At 33.6% G+C, this 14,721-nt stretch overlaps 2 protein-coding genes across 2 annotated transcripts; both read right to left on the reverse strand.

Moving 5' to 3' along the window:
- Positions 1-352: 352 nt before the first annotated feature.
- Positions 353-4,060, reverse strand: LOC133187400 (complement C1q tumor necrosis factor-related protein 4-like). Its single transcript, XM_061322757.1, has 5 exons — positions 3,808-4,060; positions 3,300-3,476; positions 2,285-2,490; positions 994-1,222; positions 353-795 (listed from the first exon to the last, which is right to left on the reverse strand). Exons 1-5 carry the CDS (start codon positions 3,986-3,988, stop codon positions 353-355), a joined length of 1,236 nt encoding a protein of 411 aa, XP_061178741.1. The 5' UTR covers positions 3,989-4,060.
- Positions 4,061-11,228: 7,168 nt separating this feature from the next.
- Positions 11,229-14,107, reverse strand: LOC133187402 (uncharacterized). The gene is made up of 5 exons (XM_061322758.1): positions 13,863-14,107; positions 13,498-13,674; positions 13,073-13,278; positions 11,954-12,182; positions 11,229-11,701 (listed from the first exon to the last, which is right to left on the reverse strand). Exons 1-5 carry the CDS (start codon positions 13,891-13,893, stop codon positions 11,265-11,267), a joined length of 1,080 nt encoding a protein of 359 aa, XP_061178742.1. The 5' UTR covers positions 13,894-14,107; the 3' UTR covers positions 11,229-11,264.
- Between the last annotated feature and the right edge of the window lie 614 nt (positions 14,108-14,721).

Genomic DNA, 14,721 nt, shown 5'->3' on the forward strand with positions numbered 1-14,721 from the left:
AGGGTATGTTGGTTCATTAAACTCGAAAAATAAGCGACTTATTCTAGGTTTGTCACTGCGCTATACTTATGAAGGAACACCAATGCAACTTCATTTTGTTTAGTATGAAACTATTTCTGGGCTTAGGCATCATGGTTTCATGGCTAAAAATCAGACAGCTGTTAGTTTTTAGTTAACCTTGATCGTTGTGAAAACTGTTGTTGACCAGTAATTTGTAATTAAACATGTAAACACAATTTGTAGCAAAGGTTAAGTTCACTGTATGACTTTAAAGCCCTAAATAAACATTAAAAAGACACGTTGCTTGTGAATACAAAGTAAACACAATTAAGAAACAAAGTTTAATTTATGTTTATCCAACAACAGGGTGAGTACTAGAAATTGGCGATAGGAGATAACCAGAAAATGTACTGTAGACTTCATCTCCACCTCCGTAAAGGTAGGTATCATGATGCTTAATATCAAGGTACACTGTATCCCCGGCAACCAATTCCAGAACGGCCGAGTTACTTCCGGGTCCATAACTTCCTGAGGTATGGGAATACAGAGAGTTGACGTAGATGTAGTTATGATAAAGCTCCATCCACACTTCCTGTCCTTTCTGGCCCAGTGCGTGGTAGTGGAAGGCATAGATACCGCCGACTGAGGCAGTGAAGGTACCTGTATTGATGTTGAAATTCTGACCAAGGTTGATGAAAACTCGGTCAAAAACTACCCTGGGACCATTGGTTGAGTCTTCGTTATGGGTAAGACCAACGGAGAAAGCAATTTCCTGTTGATTGCCGTGGCCTGCACCTGAAAACACCAGACATGTTAAAAAAAATGCTTAGACGCTTCATATATTTCATTCGTAGTAAAATTACAGTTCGTTATCAATTCATTTGCATAACAATGTCCCTTGATATGTCTTGGAAAAAAGATATAACAATTACAATGACAAAAGTACTAATTTTGTAGATATTATATTCGATTTTCACACATCATTTAACGTACCACTCCCATGAACAGTTGGCGACAAAAGTGCTCCGCAGAATGTGGTATAGTATTCATCAGAGTCTCCATAGAGCTTTACATCGGTCCCCGGCCTGGCCTTGACATTGATAGTGTCTCCTTTCTTGAGGTGAAGGACGACCGAGTTTCCAGCGTCGGCATACGATCCTACTGTGTATCCATAAGAGGCTACAACGTATTGACCGTTGTGGAACAACTCAAGCCAGGCTTCCTGCAAAACAAAATAGTTATTTTTTTTTTCTTATAGAATATCTATTTTATGAGGGTCTTCGGCTCAGGTGAGCTAAGAACTACTAAAAGTCTAGAGAATATAAGCGTTCAATATTTTGGTGTTTTATTGAACACTGGGTTCGAATACGAATACGAGTGTGTCCCAAAACGTTCAATATTGAACACCCTGACGTAAACAAAACATATCGTCTGGTCAATCGTTTAAATGCAATATTTATGATAGGCAGTGGCAGCTAGGTTAGATGTGTCTATTTTCACACAAAATTGAAATTAATGATTAATAATTTAGTACTCATAAAACTCAATACAAAAAACCTAAATAAGCAAATCATAATGCTTCGTAGAGTCATTGTAATGATGTGATGTTGAACACTCACAAGACAGACGTTGATATTGCACAGTTTTTATTTAAATACCGATACTGAAAAAAATCTCACACTATTTTTGATTTAAATAATTAGTATAAATTAATGCAAAATTGTTTTAGCTATATAATGAAGGAGTATTGTATTTATATCTGTGAATACAGGCAATCGTTGGCTGTACAAATGCACTCGCAAGCTCGTGCATTTGTATAGCCACCTCGTGCCAATATTCATCAGTATAAATTTAATAACCCTATAGCATTCAAGATACACACGTTACGTTAAATCCATTATTAAATTTCAATTGCAAAAAGGAGTTGAATGATCTGTTTTTAGAAATATCAAGTCAAATCAACGTTTGTGATGTCATCACTTTGGTTATTTTACAGATTATTGTTTCCATTTTAAGAAAAATCAAGTCAATATGATTTTTTCAGAATCTTTAAATAGAGGAACATGTCGATATTCTATTATATATTTGAACATTTGATCAAGTTAAAAACTGTTAGAGAGCTGGCAACAATAAAGAAAGATAATATTGCTGAATAAATCACGAATCCTTTTCAACGCACTATATGTGTGTAACCTCAAAACAAAGAATTTTCCTTCCTGGGCTTTGTTTTAAAATATTAGTAAAGAATGTTACTCTTGAAGGAAAAATAATTTGGAGTAATGACCTCATCAGAGTGAGAGAGTGAGTGGAAATGGAACAGGTACGCTCCTTCAACAGGTGCTGTGAAGGTCCCAGTGGCAGGGTCATAGGCGTTACCCATGTTAGTTATGGCTTTGTCGTAAATGACTGCAGATCCGTCACTGATAGAGGCGTTCATTGTCATGACTCCAGAGAATCCAATGGCACCGTAGGAGTTAACAGCGTCCAGTTCTAGAATATAAACCCACTGCAGTATTCATACCCAATGTATGATCTCGTAGAACAACCCAATGTACGAATTAAACTATCAGACATATTAAATATGTACATAGTATCTATGTATATACTATATATGTATACATATGAATATTAAGAGAATATTTCATGTTTTGTACTGGGACAGGACTTTATTTCATTAGTGGTTTTCTTTTAAATGTATGTTCAAGAGTGTCGAGTAAAAATTATCAAACTCTATCTCTATCACGAATGAAATGAATTGCATATTCAGCTACAAACATTAAAATTTCTGTTTATTTTATTTTATTTTTTTTTTTGGTTTCTGTTTGCCCTGTCTGTTCCTAAAGCAGTGTCGTACATTGTGAACAGCTATTAGACATCATAGCTAAGCCATTGTGAGGTTGAAAAATTGTCAAAATTGTAAAAAAAAAAAAAAAAAAAAAAAAAAAAAAAAAAGACAATGAACGGGATATAAACGAGAAAACAAATTCTTGTTTGCATCGCATTTAAGACGCATTAAAGACTATGCATTATTTTTTCGTCAAATTCCTGAAATGGCAATGAACTACTTAACACTTCTTTTTTTCGTCAAATTTCTGAAATGGCAATGAACTTCTAAACACTTCTTTTTTGATATGCCGTCTTTACAAATGCTTTTTTGGTAAAATAATGTTAATCGTGTTATATAAGCAAATGAGTTTGATTGTCCCGTGAACAAGAGAGTTCCTATACTAATTGATCACCTATCGTGCAATTAATAAGATCCAGATATTACTTGTTTTGCTTTTAAAAATGGGACATACCAACATTATCTGCATACAGGAGTTCTCCAGTGAATGTTGTGTAAATCTGATCTCCTTGACCATATAGTGTTTGATCATAGTCATCATGAGCCTTTAAGTAAACTTTGTCGCCAACGTTTAAATGTAAGATGGCGGCATTTCCTGCATCGGCATAATCAGCATATGTATAACCATAAACTGCAAATGAAAGACATTCATAACATCTCTGAATAACAGTAAAAACAATTTTATTGTTCCTAACTTCAGTTAAAATTAAAAACTATAAACTGAGGAAAACATAGCCCGTTTGAGTAAAGTGAAATAGATGAAAATAATAAACAGTGATCGTGATCAATATCAAAACAAACAAACAAACGAAAGAAAACAAAATATAACCCTACAAACAATATTAATCTATAAACAGGGCCTAAAGAATGGATCTCTGGAAATTCCAGAAGTGGGATTTAATATGATATTGCTTCTGCACACAGTTTCAGCATTTATTCTTTTTTTTTTTTTTATATCTTACTCGATGCAATCAATTCATCATTTTTCATCATTTCAAGCCAGAGCTCCCAGTTCTGTTCAGTGAGACCATAAAATGTGAAAGCATACAGCCCGGGTGTTTGGCAAATAAACGATCCGTTGACACCAAAATTGGCTCCGATTTCTGTGATTCTCTTGTTGAAGGGGATGATTTCACCTTTCATTAAGTGGAGATTTGTTGTTTGACCCTTTGTAAAGGCTGTAGGAGTCTGGAAGGTACCGGGATCCTGGCTCTGTACCACTGTAACATCCAAGTTAGCAAACAATACCAATCAAAAGCATATGATAGAGGACTATCAACAGATGTAAAGCAGATTATTTTCTTTATCGACTTTTGTGTTATTAAGACTCTGAGAGAGAATAAAACTTATAGATAACTGTTTCTTTAAGAGATAGTTACCGGTTGGTACCATAATAAGTAATAAGTTAATCCACCTCGCAATCATCCTGTTTCCTAGAAAGAACAAAACAAGTGAAAAGCGAGTTAAACGTCAGTGATGAACGTACAATTTGTACATTTGTACGGCAAGATATACGCTGATAAGAGTAAGTATATTTACTTGAGCATTGAGAGCAAATTTTGAAAAGAAGTTCAAGAACTACGCGGACTTGTTGCATAGAAAAATATTTGACGACATAAACAAGAAAAATGTCATACATAATATAAAGGAATCTTTACTTTTATGGTCCTCAAAATTCTATATCAATATGTTGTCAATTGAGATCAATTTTGGGCGATTTAACAGGACATATCACGAAGTCACGGTGCAGTAAAATCTTCGACGTCACGGGCATAACAATAATGTGAGATTTCATTTTCTCGCATAATCACCGGTGTAAGATTGACTTGTCCGGTGTGAGACAGCAGTGTGAGATTTTTCTGTCTTACACTGTGTATTACTACGCCGCGAACGATAACGTAAACATTCCGTCTTTATATAAAGAAATTGTAACAATGTTAAAAAATATTACATATACTTAAAATGTTGTCATTTAACTTATTAAGATAAACTTATTTTCATTCAAAATATTGTCGTATTTTCACTTTTTAAATGGCACTATTTTTAGATCGCGGAAGGATTCTTCTTGAATGAATGTGTACGCTATCGGATGGATAAGTTTTTTATTCCCAGTTTTTATCTATCTAATTAATTTACATGGACTGAAATTCATTTTATCAGTTTACACTATGTGTAAACCATTTTCAGGTACGCTCTCTCTGATGGTGTATTTAGAATTTTAATTAGATGGAAAATTAAAAGAATATATTTTTAGCCCTATCATGGCGATGTCATTGACAGGCCGTTATTTTGGATAAAATAATGCGAGAAAAATAATCATTCATTACTCACTCGTGTGGGAATAGTGAAATTCCACCTCGGGGCCAAGATTCACGATCTAGGACTCGGCAAAGCCTCGTCCTAGACCGTGAATCTTGTCCCCTTGGTGGAATTTCACTATCCCACACTCGTAGTAATGAATGATTCTATTATTCTCAACATTTTCCTTCAGTTTGGTAGTGTGTAGTTTGGGGTACCTTATCCACTCAGCATAAACATCCATATACCATTTCTGGTCAAGCTTAAAATGTATAGATATAGTATAGTATATTCTTTCTTGTTTTAAACCCCAAAACTGCCGAGATTTCTGAAATGTTGTGTGACGTTGGTCACTCTCAATCACGTTATTAACAGTTCAAATAAAGTTTTCTTCGCTGATCTTCCTCCCGTCCCCTCTCGGATTACCTTTTACTGAGGTCTAACCGTTTAAAATTCCACTTTACCATATGTCGGGAATACCCCTGTTTACAACATGTTTCATCAAACATACTTTGGTTCTATGTTGGCGTTATCTCGAACATTACATATTGAAATATTATTGTCAAATAATATGTTTTATGTCATCATTGTATCAAACAATTTATTTTTAATCTAGTATCTATTTTTGGAACTCGGTTTTTATAGTTATTTTTAGCCTAAGGGTCCATTATGTAGCTATTTATAAATTATTGGTTCTCGTACCCAATTGATATCCAATGAAATTTCAGCATAATGATCACGTGGGATGTCACTTTTGTTTTACCCTGTATTGAGAAGGATGTTTTTATGTACACAAGCAGATTAATTGTTTGTAAAGTTAAAGTCTGGCCGTGAACTTAAGATACATTGAGAAGTAATGTAAGCGGGAGGATTTGTTCTTGACAAAATTGCGGTATCACAAAAAAGTAAGTGTACGGATTAACGCACATTAGATATTTTACTTATGGGATAATATTTTTGCGGTTGTTTTCATAGGAATCTCATCGGAGAAAAATCACTATATTTCGTTTTTACTTCAAATACATGTATTACTTCAAAAAATCTAAATACATAAAGACAGAACAATAAAAAGATACCTTTGAGAATATTATGGAATAATATAGCAAATTAGAAAATAAATGAGTTAAATTTTGGTTCCGCACGTTTTTTTTCAAAATTTTAATCGTGCTGCGTACACCTCCATCAGCGATTTCAAAACAGCAATAATTTTAGAAAAAATTAATTAAAATCCAAAATTTTTACCAAATTTATTTGAATCTTTAAGAAATATGTTTCTTTGAATTTTTTTTTTTTGACGTCTGCAAGAGTAAATAATAGTAGAGTCAGTGTAATTTTTGAACGGTCCTCGTATGTTATGTAGTATTATCTATAAACCAAATATAGAGGATTAGTTAACCACAAAGATAACTTTTTTTTATCTGTTTTATGTACGCATGAAAAAAACGAAATTTTATTTTTTTTTTAAATATATCAATGTAGATAATAACAGATGAATAATTTGACTTAATTCCATCTTCTCCTTTTTATATTCATCAATCCCCAACTTTTATATACATTTATATTCATATTTTTGCGACGCGTAATTCCTACCACTCTGTAATTCTTACACTGCAGACCCATGTAATGTCAAGTTGATGAACTGTAATCATGACGTTAAGTTCAATTTAGCAATACAAATTGAGGGCAAAGAAAACTGAAAACTGTTTGGATCATGTTCCATGGAGGAATAAGTATACCCTTTTGTACGGTCACATCCTCTTTGATTCCCTTGTCATGATCGCATAAACGAATTAATCTATAGACAACTCAATGTAAAAAATATACATTTCCCAAAAATTTGTATTTAAAACGTCAGTAATTATTCTATTTAATGACAGATTGTTTTTGCAAGCAAGATCAATGTATGGATCAAAGTATTTTGTCTGCTGAAACTTGTATCATCAACTTATTTGTCAGTAGCCGGCATCGTTTCAGAAATCGTTCTACGTCGAATATCCTCATGTGTTTGAAATCAACTCGGATATATAAACACCAAAGTGATGTGATAAATGGATATTGCTACATAAATAAGGGAAGTTGATGACAGAAAAATTGAAGTCATTACGTTAATAAGTATAGTAAAGAGCATGTCTTCTTAATCTTTATATTTCTTAATGGTCATAAAACATTAAATTAATTATATCATCTTCATATAAACCTTCAGATATAAATTTTGGTACGTTTGCATTTATTCCCTATATACAATATTTTCAATTTTCTTGACAACTATAAGACTAGTGCATTCAAAAAGTGTGTCAGTCTTATCAGCGTTCGAAATTGAATTCCCTTGTTATATCTTAATGTGAATAGACGTGTCGTATGATTGAACATCAAATCTTTAAAATAGTGATCTCAAATTGACAGATTTTTTATTATACTTTAAAAAAAAAATAAATATATGGTTTCCATGCTTTTTTGCGAGTTTTTCTTCAATACAAGCTAGTAGTATGTTTTCTTTCTATAAATATTTGACAATATTTTTTTTTTAATGTTTCGTTCAATGAATGTCTACAGATCCATAGATATATATTTATGTCATAAACAAGATAAAATAGAAATAAAATAACTTCACTTTGATTATTTTTGCTAGATAACTGGTGTTTTATCCTGACCCTTTAACTCAGTGAAAAAAGAATATATTCCTAAAATTTGTACATTGATATAGACGATGTGGCGTTACTTACCCAAAGTACGTCTTCTCGTGAGTGTCTACTGAATTGATAAGACGTTATATAATTAAAACTGTGTCACCTTGCCTGTATCTATATAATTCTCTTACAGCATAAAAACTGTAAAGAGAAGGGGTGTGTAAACTTTGCTTTCATTTTTATTCAAAATGCTATGGGGAAAAATAAACACAATTACACATATTTCATATCTAGCAAAATATATTTTTTTTAAAGTAAAAATAATAAAGATCAATACCAGCACTTCCCTTTGAATTTGTATAGTGCTAGAATTTGATCCCTGAGATAGAATTTTCTTGTATTATTAGGTCAGACTAAATCGCTGTTATAGTCAATCACGGAGAGATAAAATGAAATGAATATATGTCATTATTAAGTATAATGGATAAAAACGGAATTTGTGTTTAATAATTTAGAATAAACATTTGCTCTCTAAACAATTAAACACTATCGAGTTATTTATTTTACTTAAAAAATCCCCCACTTTGAACCCCAAAGAAACAATGACCCATTCATTTATCAAACTTTGCAGTAATACAATAGCACCAATATATCCAATAGTGACCTAATACAATAGCCAAACCGAACAACCCTTTTATTCAAGAACTAGTGAGCATGAAGCTGGTGCTCATGTAATTTGAAGCCTTTTCATTCTACTGATCAGTCATGGAATTAGATTATTTTTTTACCCGAAGAAAAATGAAAAAGCTTCAAGAAGGAAGTATCAGAATTTTGACATATAGAGATTAGAATTTAGCATTACATATCAGATGATGATTTGTTGAGGAAACGTGATAGAAATTTTACTGACTTCCGGTCGAAAAATATTTCTAATACTGTCTAACAGAACAAACTATATATTGAACCTGAAAGCATTTCCAAATCAAAGATCAAAGATCAAAGATTTGCAAGAAAATTCGAGTCAAAATGTAGATGGACTGTCATTTTATTGAATTGATTAGGGAATTAGACTGAAACAGTGAGGGAATAGGGCTAACATTCGAATTATTTGAGAGAAATGTTGACAATGGAGACTGAAATACAGGATCGAGCAAGGAGAGATGTACTCTGAATTTGAATAAATTAATGTGAAAAATTTATAAGTGATATGCGTGATTCTAAATCTATCGAAATTCAAAACGAGAAACATTTCAGTTGAAATACTATTGGATACGTTTTAGATTTTCATATTGCGCAAAATCCAGAGAAATTATTATTTTTCGTAAACATTGGAAATGCATTTTTAACATGAATCAAATGGTGTAAAATATTTGGAGAAAGTATTGAGTATGTGTGTGTGTCTCTCTCTCTCACTCTGTGTGTGTGTGGGGGGGGGGGTGCATAGGAAATACATGCTTTAACAACTTGCCACTTTTTTTCATAACATATTGTAAGTTTCATGCACAGTTGGAAAGGATAGTATACAATTATGGACTCTTTCGATGGTGAATATGGTTTGTTATTCACCAGAAAAATATCAATCTTGACCGAGGCGAAGCCGAGGTCAATATTGATATTTTTCTGGTGAATAACAAACCATATTCACCATCGAAAGAGTCCATAATTGTTTTATTATATAGTCAGGGTTTAATAAATAAGACATTGAAGGCCGCCTAACGATTCCATTTTCATTAACGAACTTCTGTCGTAAAAACATAACAAATGTCCAGATCACAACCTATTACTTCCGTATTTTCTTTTCGTCGTGTGTAAGACATCGAAATGTTAAGAAAATAATCCTGTGATAGACTTGCGAGATAATTTTTCCTGCTCATATATGCAGCTAGCTCCGGCCGTTGCAACCATTGTTTACAACGTTGTTGAGGTATTGATTGTGACGTCACAATGACACTGCACGCGCACTGACCCTCCGGTGAATCCGACTTCAAATCCGGTGAATATGTAGTGTTATGAACTGTTTGCGTTTGTATAGATTGTATTGGGGATATTTATAGACTATATAATAATAATATTTATTACATTATCATTAGTGAAATACTGTGATTTATTTATTGAATAAAAGTGATATTCTGTCATAGTTTGAAAGGATATCAAAATGATATAAAAGGATATCAAAGTAAGTAAAAAATAATTTCTGGCCTGTCATAAGATAGAGATTGTAACTAAACTATCTTGATGGAGACTAAAACTGCCAATTTCTTCCCAATTATGTTGCTAAAATCCATGTTACAATGTTTTCAATCTCAAAATTGCTAAGCTATGACGTCTGAACTGCTCAACTATGACATCACAACCTATGACACTGTGCTAAGAAAAGACAGAGACAAAGGGAAACCATTGAAAATGTAATAAAGAGAAAATTCAGTGTTTTGTAGTTGGATATGGAATTTATTTCACTCGTAAAGCAGGATTTGTTGATATTTTCACTCGTGTTTTGCACTCGTGAAGATATCAAAAAATCCTGTTCCACTCGGGAAATAAATTTCATATCCAACTACAGTTATTGAATATCCTCTAAATATCCATCAGGTGGGCAGTTGGATTTTTATACCATATAAACAGAAATTTTAGCGAGGAATCAATTTTGGTATTTTAGCGTGGGTTTGAGATTGCTTAAATTAAATATCACTAACAATTTATTCCGCATCAGAGGTTACCGTTATCTTTGTATGCACCAAAAATGGCTAAAATTATTTCTCTCTAAAATAAAATACTATTTTTTAGGACAAATCGCTAAATTTGCATCTCTCTAAAAATTCCATTTATACGATATATCCATGAAACTAGTGATGATTAAATAGTAAACAATGCAAATTGTGAGCAAATCAAACACGGACATCTGAAAACAGAGGTTGGATCAGGTGCCATGGAGGAGTGAGCATCCCCTGTCGACCTGTCACACCTCCATGTGCCCATGATCATGATCGAGTAAACGAGGAATCCAAGACAATGCGTCTTAAAAATGATGGCCTATTTTTTTTTTTTTTTTTTTTTTTTTTTTTTTTTTGAAGACATTTCTCAACATTCGACCTAACGATTGATTGTATTTGCAATTATGGACATTGTATCGACCATAAATTTTACAATATGTTGACTTTAAAGGGTATCGTTGGTATCCTTGTATCATCAGCTCATCTGTTATTAGTTTTAAATTGTTCGTACGTAGAGCATGCTGTTGCGTATAGAATCAACTGGAAAGAAAGTAACACAGTTTTGTTAAACCTTGATTTCTTTAACATTTTTTGTATTTAAAAGTAGCGTAACAAACCTGTCAATAATAAAAAGTTTATCCATAGTTTGAGTTGCTATGTATAAACAAGTTAACATCGTTAATATAAATATTCATTCGGGAATTAGGTATATATATCACAATAATATAAAATAAAACACACTACATTTCATTTTTATTCGTAGTTGTATAACAAATGGGACGTCTATCCAACAACAGGGTGATGACTGGCAGTAGGCGACAAGAGGTAACCAGAAAAGGTACTGTAGACTTCATCTCCACCTCCATAAAGAAAAGAGTCATGATGCTGAATATCCAGGAAAACCGTGTCCCCGGCAACCAGTTCAAGAGTTGCAGAGTTACCTCCCGGTCCATAACTTCCGGAAGTGTGTCCATAGAGTGAGTTGATGTACTTATAGTTATGGTAAAGCTCTACCCAAGCTTCCTTTCCTTGTTGGGCCAATACGTGATAATGGAAGGCATAAATACCACTTATTGGAGCAGTAAAGACACCGGTGTTGACGTTGAAGCCTTGTCCAAAGTTGACGAAAACTCTGTCAAAAACCACTTTAGGACCATTTGTTGAAGCCTCGTTATGTGTCAGACCAACAGAGAAGGCTATTTCTTGTTGTCTGTTATGGCCTAATTGTTAAGACAATATTGTGTGACAAATAAAACAGAAAAAAGGATCTGTCACATTTACAGTGCAAAAACAGCGTTATTTGTATTTTCAAATAGTTATCTGTTCAGGCGTCAAATAAATATAGAAAATATCTTTTAAAAAGTGTATAAAAAGGCATAAAATGATAATTTTATCACATATTTCTGCTGATAATTTAAGGATGTATATAATGCCTTTGTGCCTAATAAAGACCAACATAATTTCAAACCCACCGCTTCCGTGAAGAGTTGGTGACAAAAGCGCTCCGCTGAATGTGGTGTAATATTCATCAGAGTCTCCATACAGTTTGACATCAGTTCCAGGCCTGGCCTTCACCTTGACAGTATCTCCTTTTTTAAGATGAAGTAAGACAGAATTACCAGCATCGGCGTAAGAACCTACAGTATATCCATAAGACGCTACTACGTATTGGTTGTTGTGGAAAAGTTCAAGCCACGCTTCCTGTTGAGCAATGCAGGAGTAAGTTACTATATTTCAAGTCATTAGTAACTCCCATACATAAAACAACACAAAAACTTTGTTATATCACACAAAAATACACCAACAGCAGCATTAGCATTAGAGCGTCTTTATTTCAGAGGTGAATGGACAATATTTATTTTTAATTACGGCCTTTATTTTTGGCAAGCTCTATTTTTGCATACTCTATGCCTTTGTGGCTATGCATTTATAATTTAAATAAATAGCAAGCGTATGATATGTGTAAATAATTTAAAATAGCAAATGTAGAGGCAGACGGTTAACAAAAGTGGTCATCTGAGGTCGGAGAGAACATACTGCCACTAAATTTCCCCTATTCTACAATGTAGTTTTCTTTGTTGGAGGGTTGGAGGATACAACATCGGTGTATGTTAACCTAGAACATTTCAAAATCTATTGATCCTCCCCTAATCAATAGCATAACGTTTACTAAAATGCCCGATCATTCACAAACATTGCAAACAACCAAATGCCGGTCTTGGAAGCCTAGTGATAATGCGCTCGCTTCTTGATCGGGGGCCTGGGTTTGATTCTCGTCCCAGCAACAGTCAAACTTATGACATATAACATAGGGAATGACTGTTTCTTTACAAAACGCCCGGCTTAAGCATTAAAGATCACAGTTCTTTTGGATATGACCTTAACAACGATGGTCTGGTGTCTGGTTGGCACAATAAAGAATCCTTGCTGTTCAAATGCTGTTGGAACACAGTAAAGGTCTAAGCACTTTACCGGTATTTGAACTCGTCTCATATGAGTGAAAGATTTTTGCAAGGGACGTAAAACAATAATCAATCAATCAATTTAAGTATCTCTTTGTAAGGAAATACACTGTATCACACAGTGCTTACCTCGTCGGAATGGGACAATGCGTGAAAGTGGAAGACATAAGTTCCCTCAATAGGAGCAGTAAATGTTCCAGTGGTGGCGTCATACGCATTACCAACATTGGTTATGACTTTGTCATAAATTACAGCAGACCCATCACTGATAGAGGCGTTCACCGTCATAACTCCAGAAAACCCAACAGCAGCGTAGGCGTTAACAGCGTCCAGTTCTTCGAAAACACAAACAGTAGTATGAATAAAGCCTTATTCTATATATACAAGAACAAAAATATTGACAATGAATTGTGTTTAAGGGAGAAAATTAATGCGGTGAAGACAGTTGTAATATTATGGAAGAAATCAAGGCTATTTAATTAATAAAAACAAGTTTGTTTAACGGATAAAAGTTTGTACGTACTCTAATTACTTGATGAAGTAGATTTACCTACCAACATTATCTGCGTACAGAAGTTCTCCAGTAAATGTTGTGTAAATTTCGTCTCCCTGTCCATATAATGTTTGGTCGTAGTCGTCATGGGCCTTTAAGTAAACTTTGTCACCTGCATCTAAATGAACAATAGCGGCATTTCCCGCATCTGCATAATCAGCATATGTATAGCCATAAACTGAAAATAAAAATATTCAATCTCTTGAATTACAGGTACATTTATTTTTATATGCCCCTTAATCTAAGAAAATATTCTTACTTAGAGGAATATCAAATATAGAAATCATATTTGTAAGATAAAAAGTGCCAAATGGTGATGAGAAATGTTTATATGAAAAAGGTAAATACATGTACAGAAAATCTTACTGGATGCAATCAATTGGTCGTTTTTATACATTTCCACCCAGAGTTCCCAATCCTGTTCAGTGAGACCATAGTATGTGAAAGCATAGAGCCCAGGAGTTTGGCAAATAAAGGTTCCATTGATGCCAAAGTTGGCTCCAATCTCTGTGATTCTTTTGTCGAAAGGAAGGATTTCACCCTTCGTTAAGTGGAGATTTGTTGTCTGACCTTTTGTAAAGGCTGTAGGAGTTTGGACACTTCCGGGATCCTGACCCTGAACCACTAAAATAACAATGTCTTGTGAATTTGCATAGCCGTTTTGTAAACAAATATTCGTCATTCACTGTAATTTTTGTCGCTCTGCATTCATATATTAATTTGTAAAAAGACACTGTAGATTCCCCTTATACAGAAAATCTAAAATCGAGTAATTTCGCTAGAAGCACCACTCGTTTTTATGTTTATATTGCAGAAATTACATATTTAAACTTTTGATCAAAAATCAACTCGCAAGTTTATATTCTTGCGATTTGACGTCAGCGAATTATCTGTGATAATAAGTACTGTACTCATATAAAACAATAAATCTAAGGTATCAAAACGGATTATCAGTGAGAAAGATACTAGGAAAAGTAATTACATGTATCAGATGGATATCGTATTGTTAATATGAGGTACTTACCGACCGTCCCTACCACAAGTAAGAGGCCTATCCACGCTGAGAACATCTTGTTAACTGTAGAGAACACAATTTGCTTCCCAAAGATGTGGAATATTAGTATAAGAGGAATAACATGATTCAAATCATATCCAAATGTTTATCCAAATGTGGATATTATTAGACTTATGATAAATATTTTTACAAGGTTAAAAGAACTTCTAC

This window comes from Saccostrea echinata, unplaced genomic scaffold (genome assembly GCF_033153115.1).
Source record: "Saccostrea echinata isolate AGI-Se365-2 ecotype Australia unplaced genomic scaffold, CSIRO_AGI_Sech_v1 ptg000015l, whole genome shotgun sequence".
Classification (NCBI taxonomy): domain Eukaryota; kingdom Metazoa; phylum Mollusca; class Bivalvia; order Ostreida; family Ostreidae; genus Saccostrea; species Saccostrea echinata.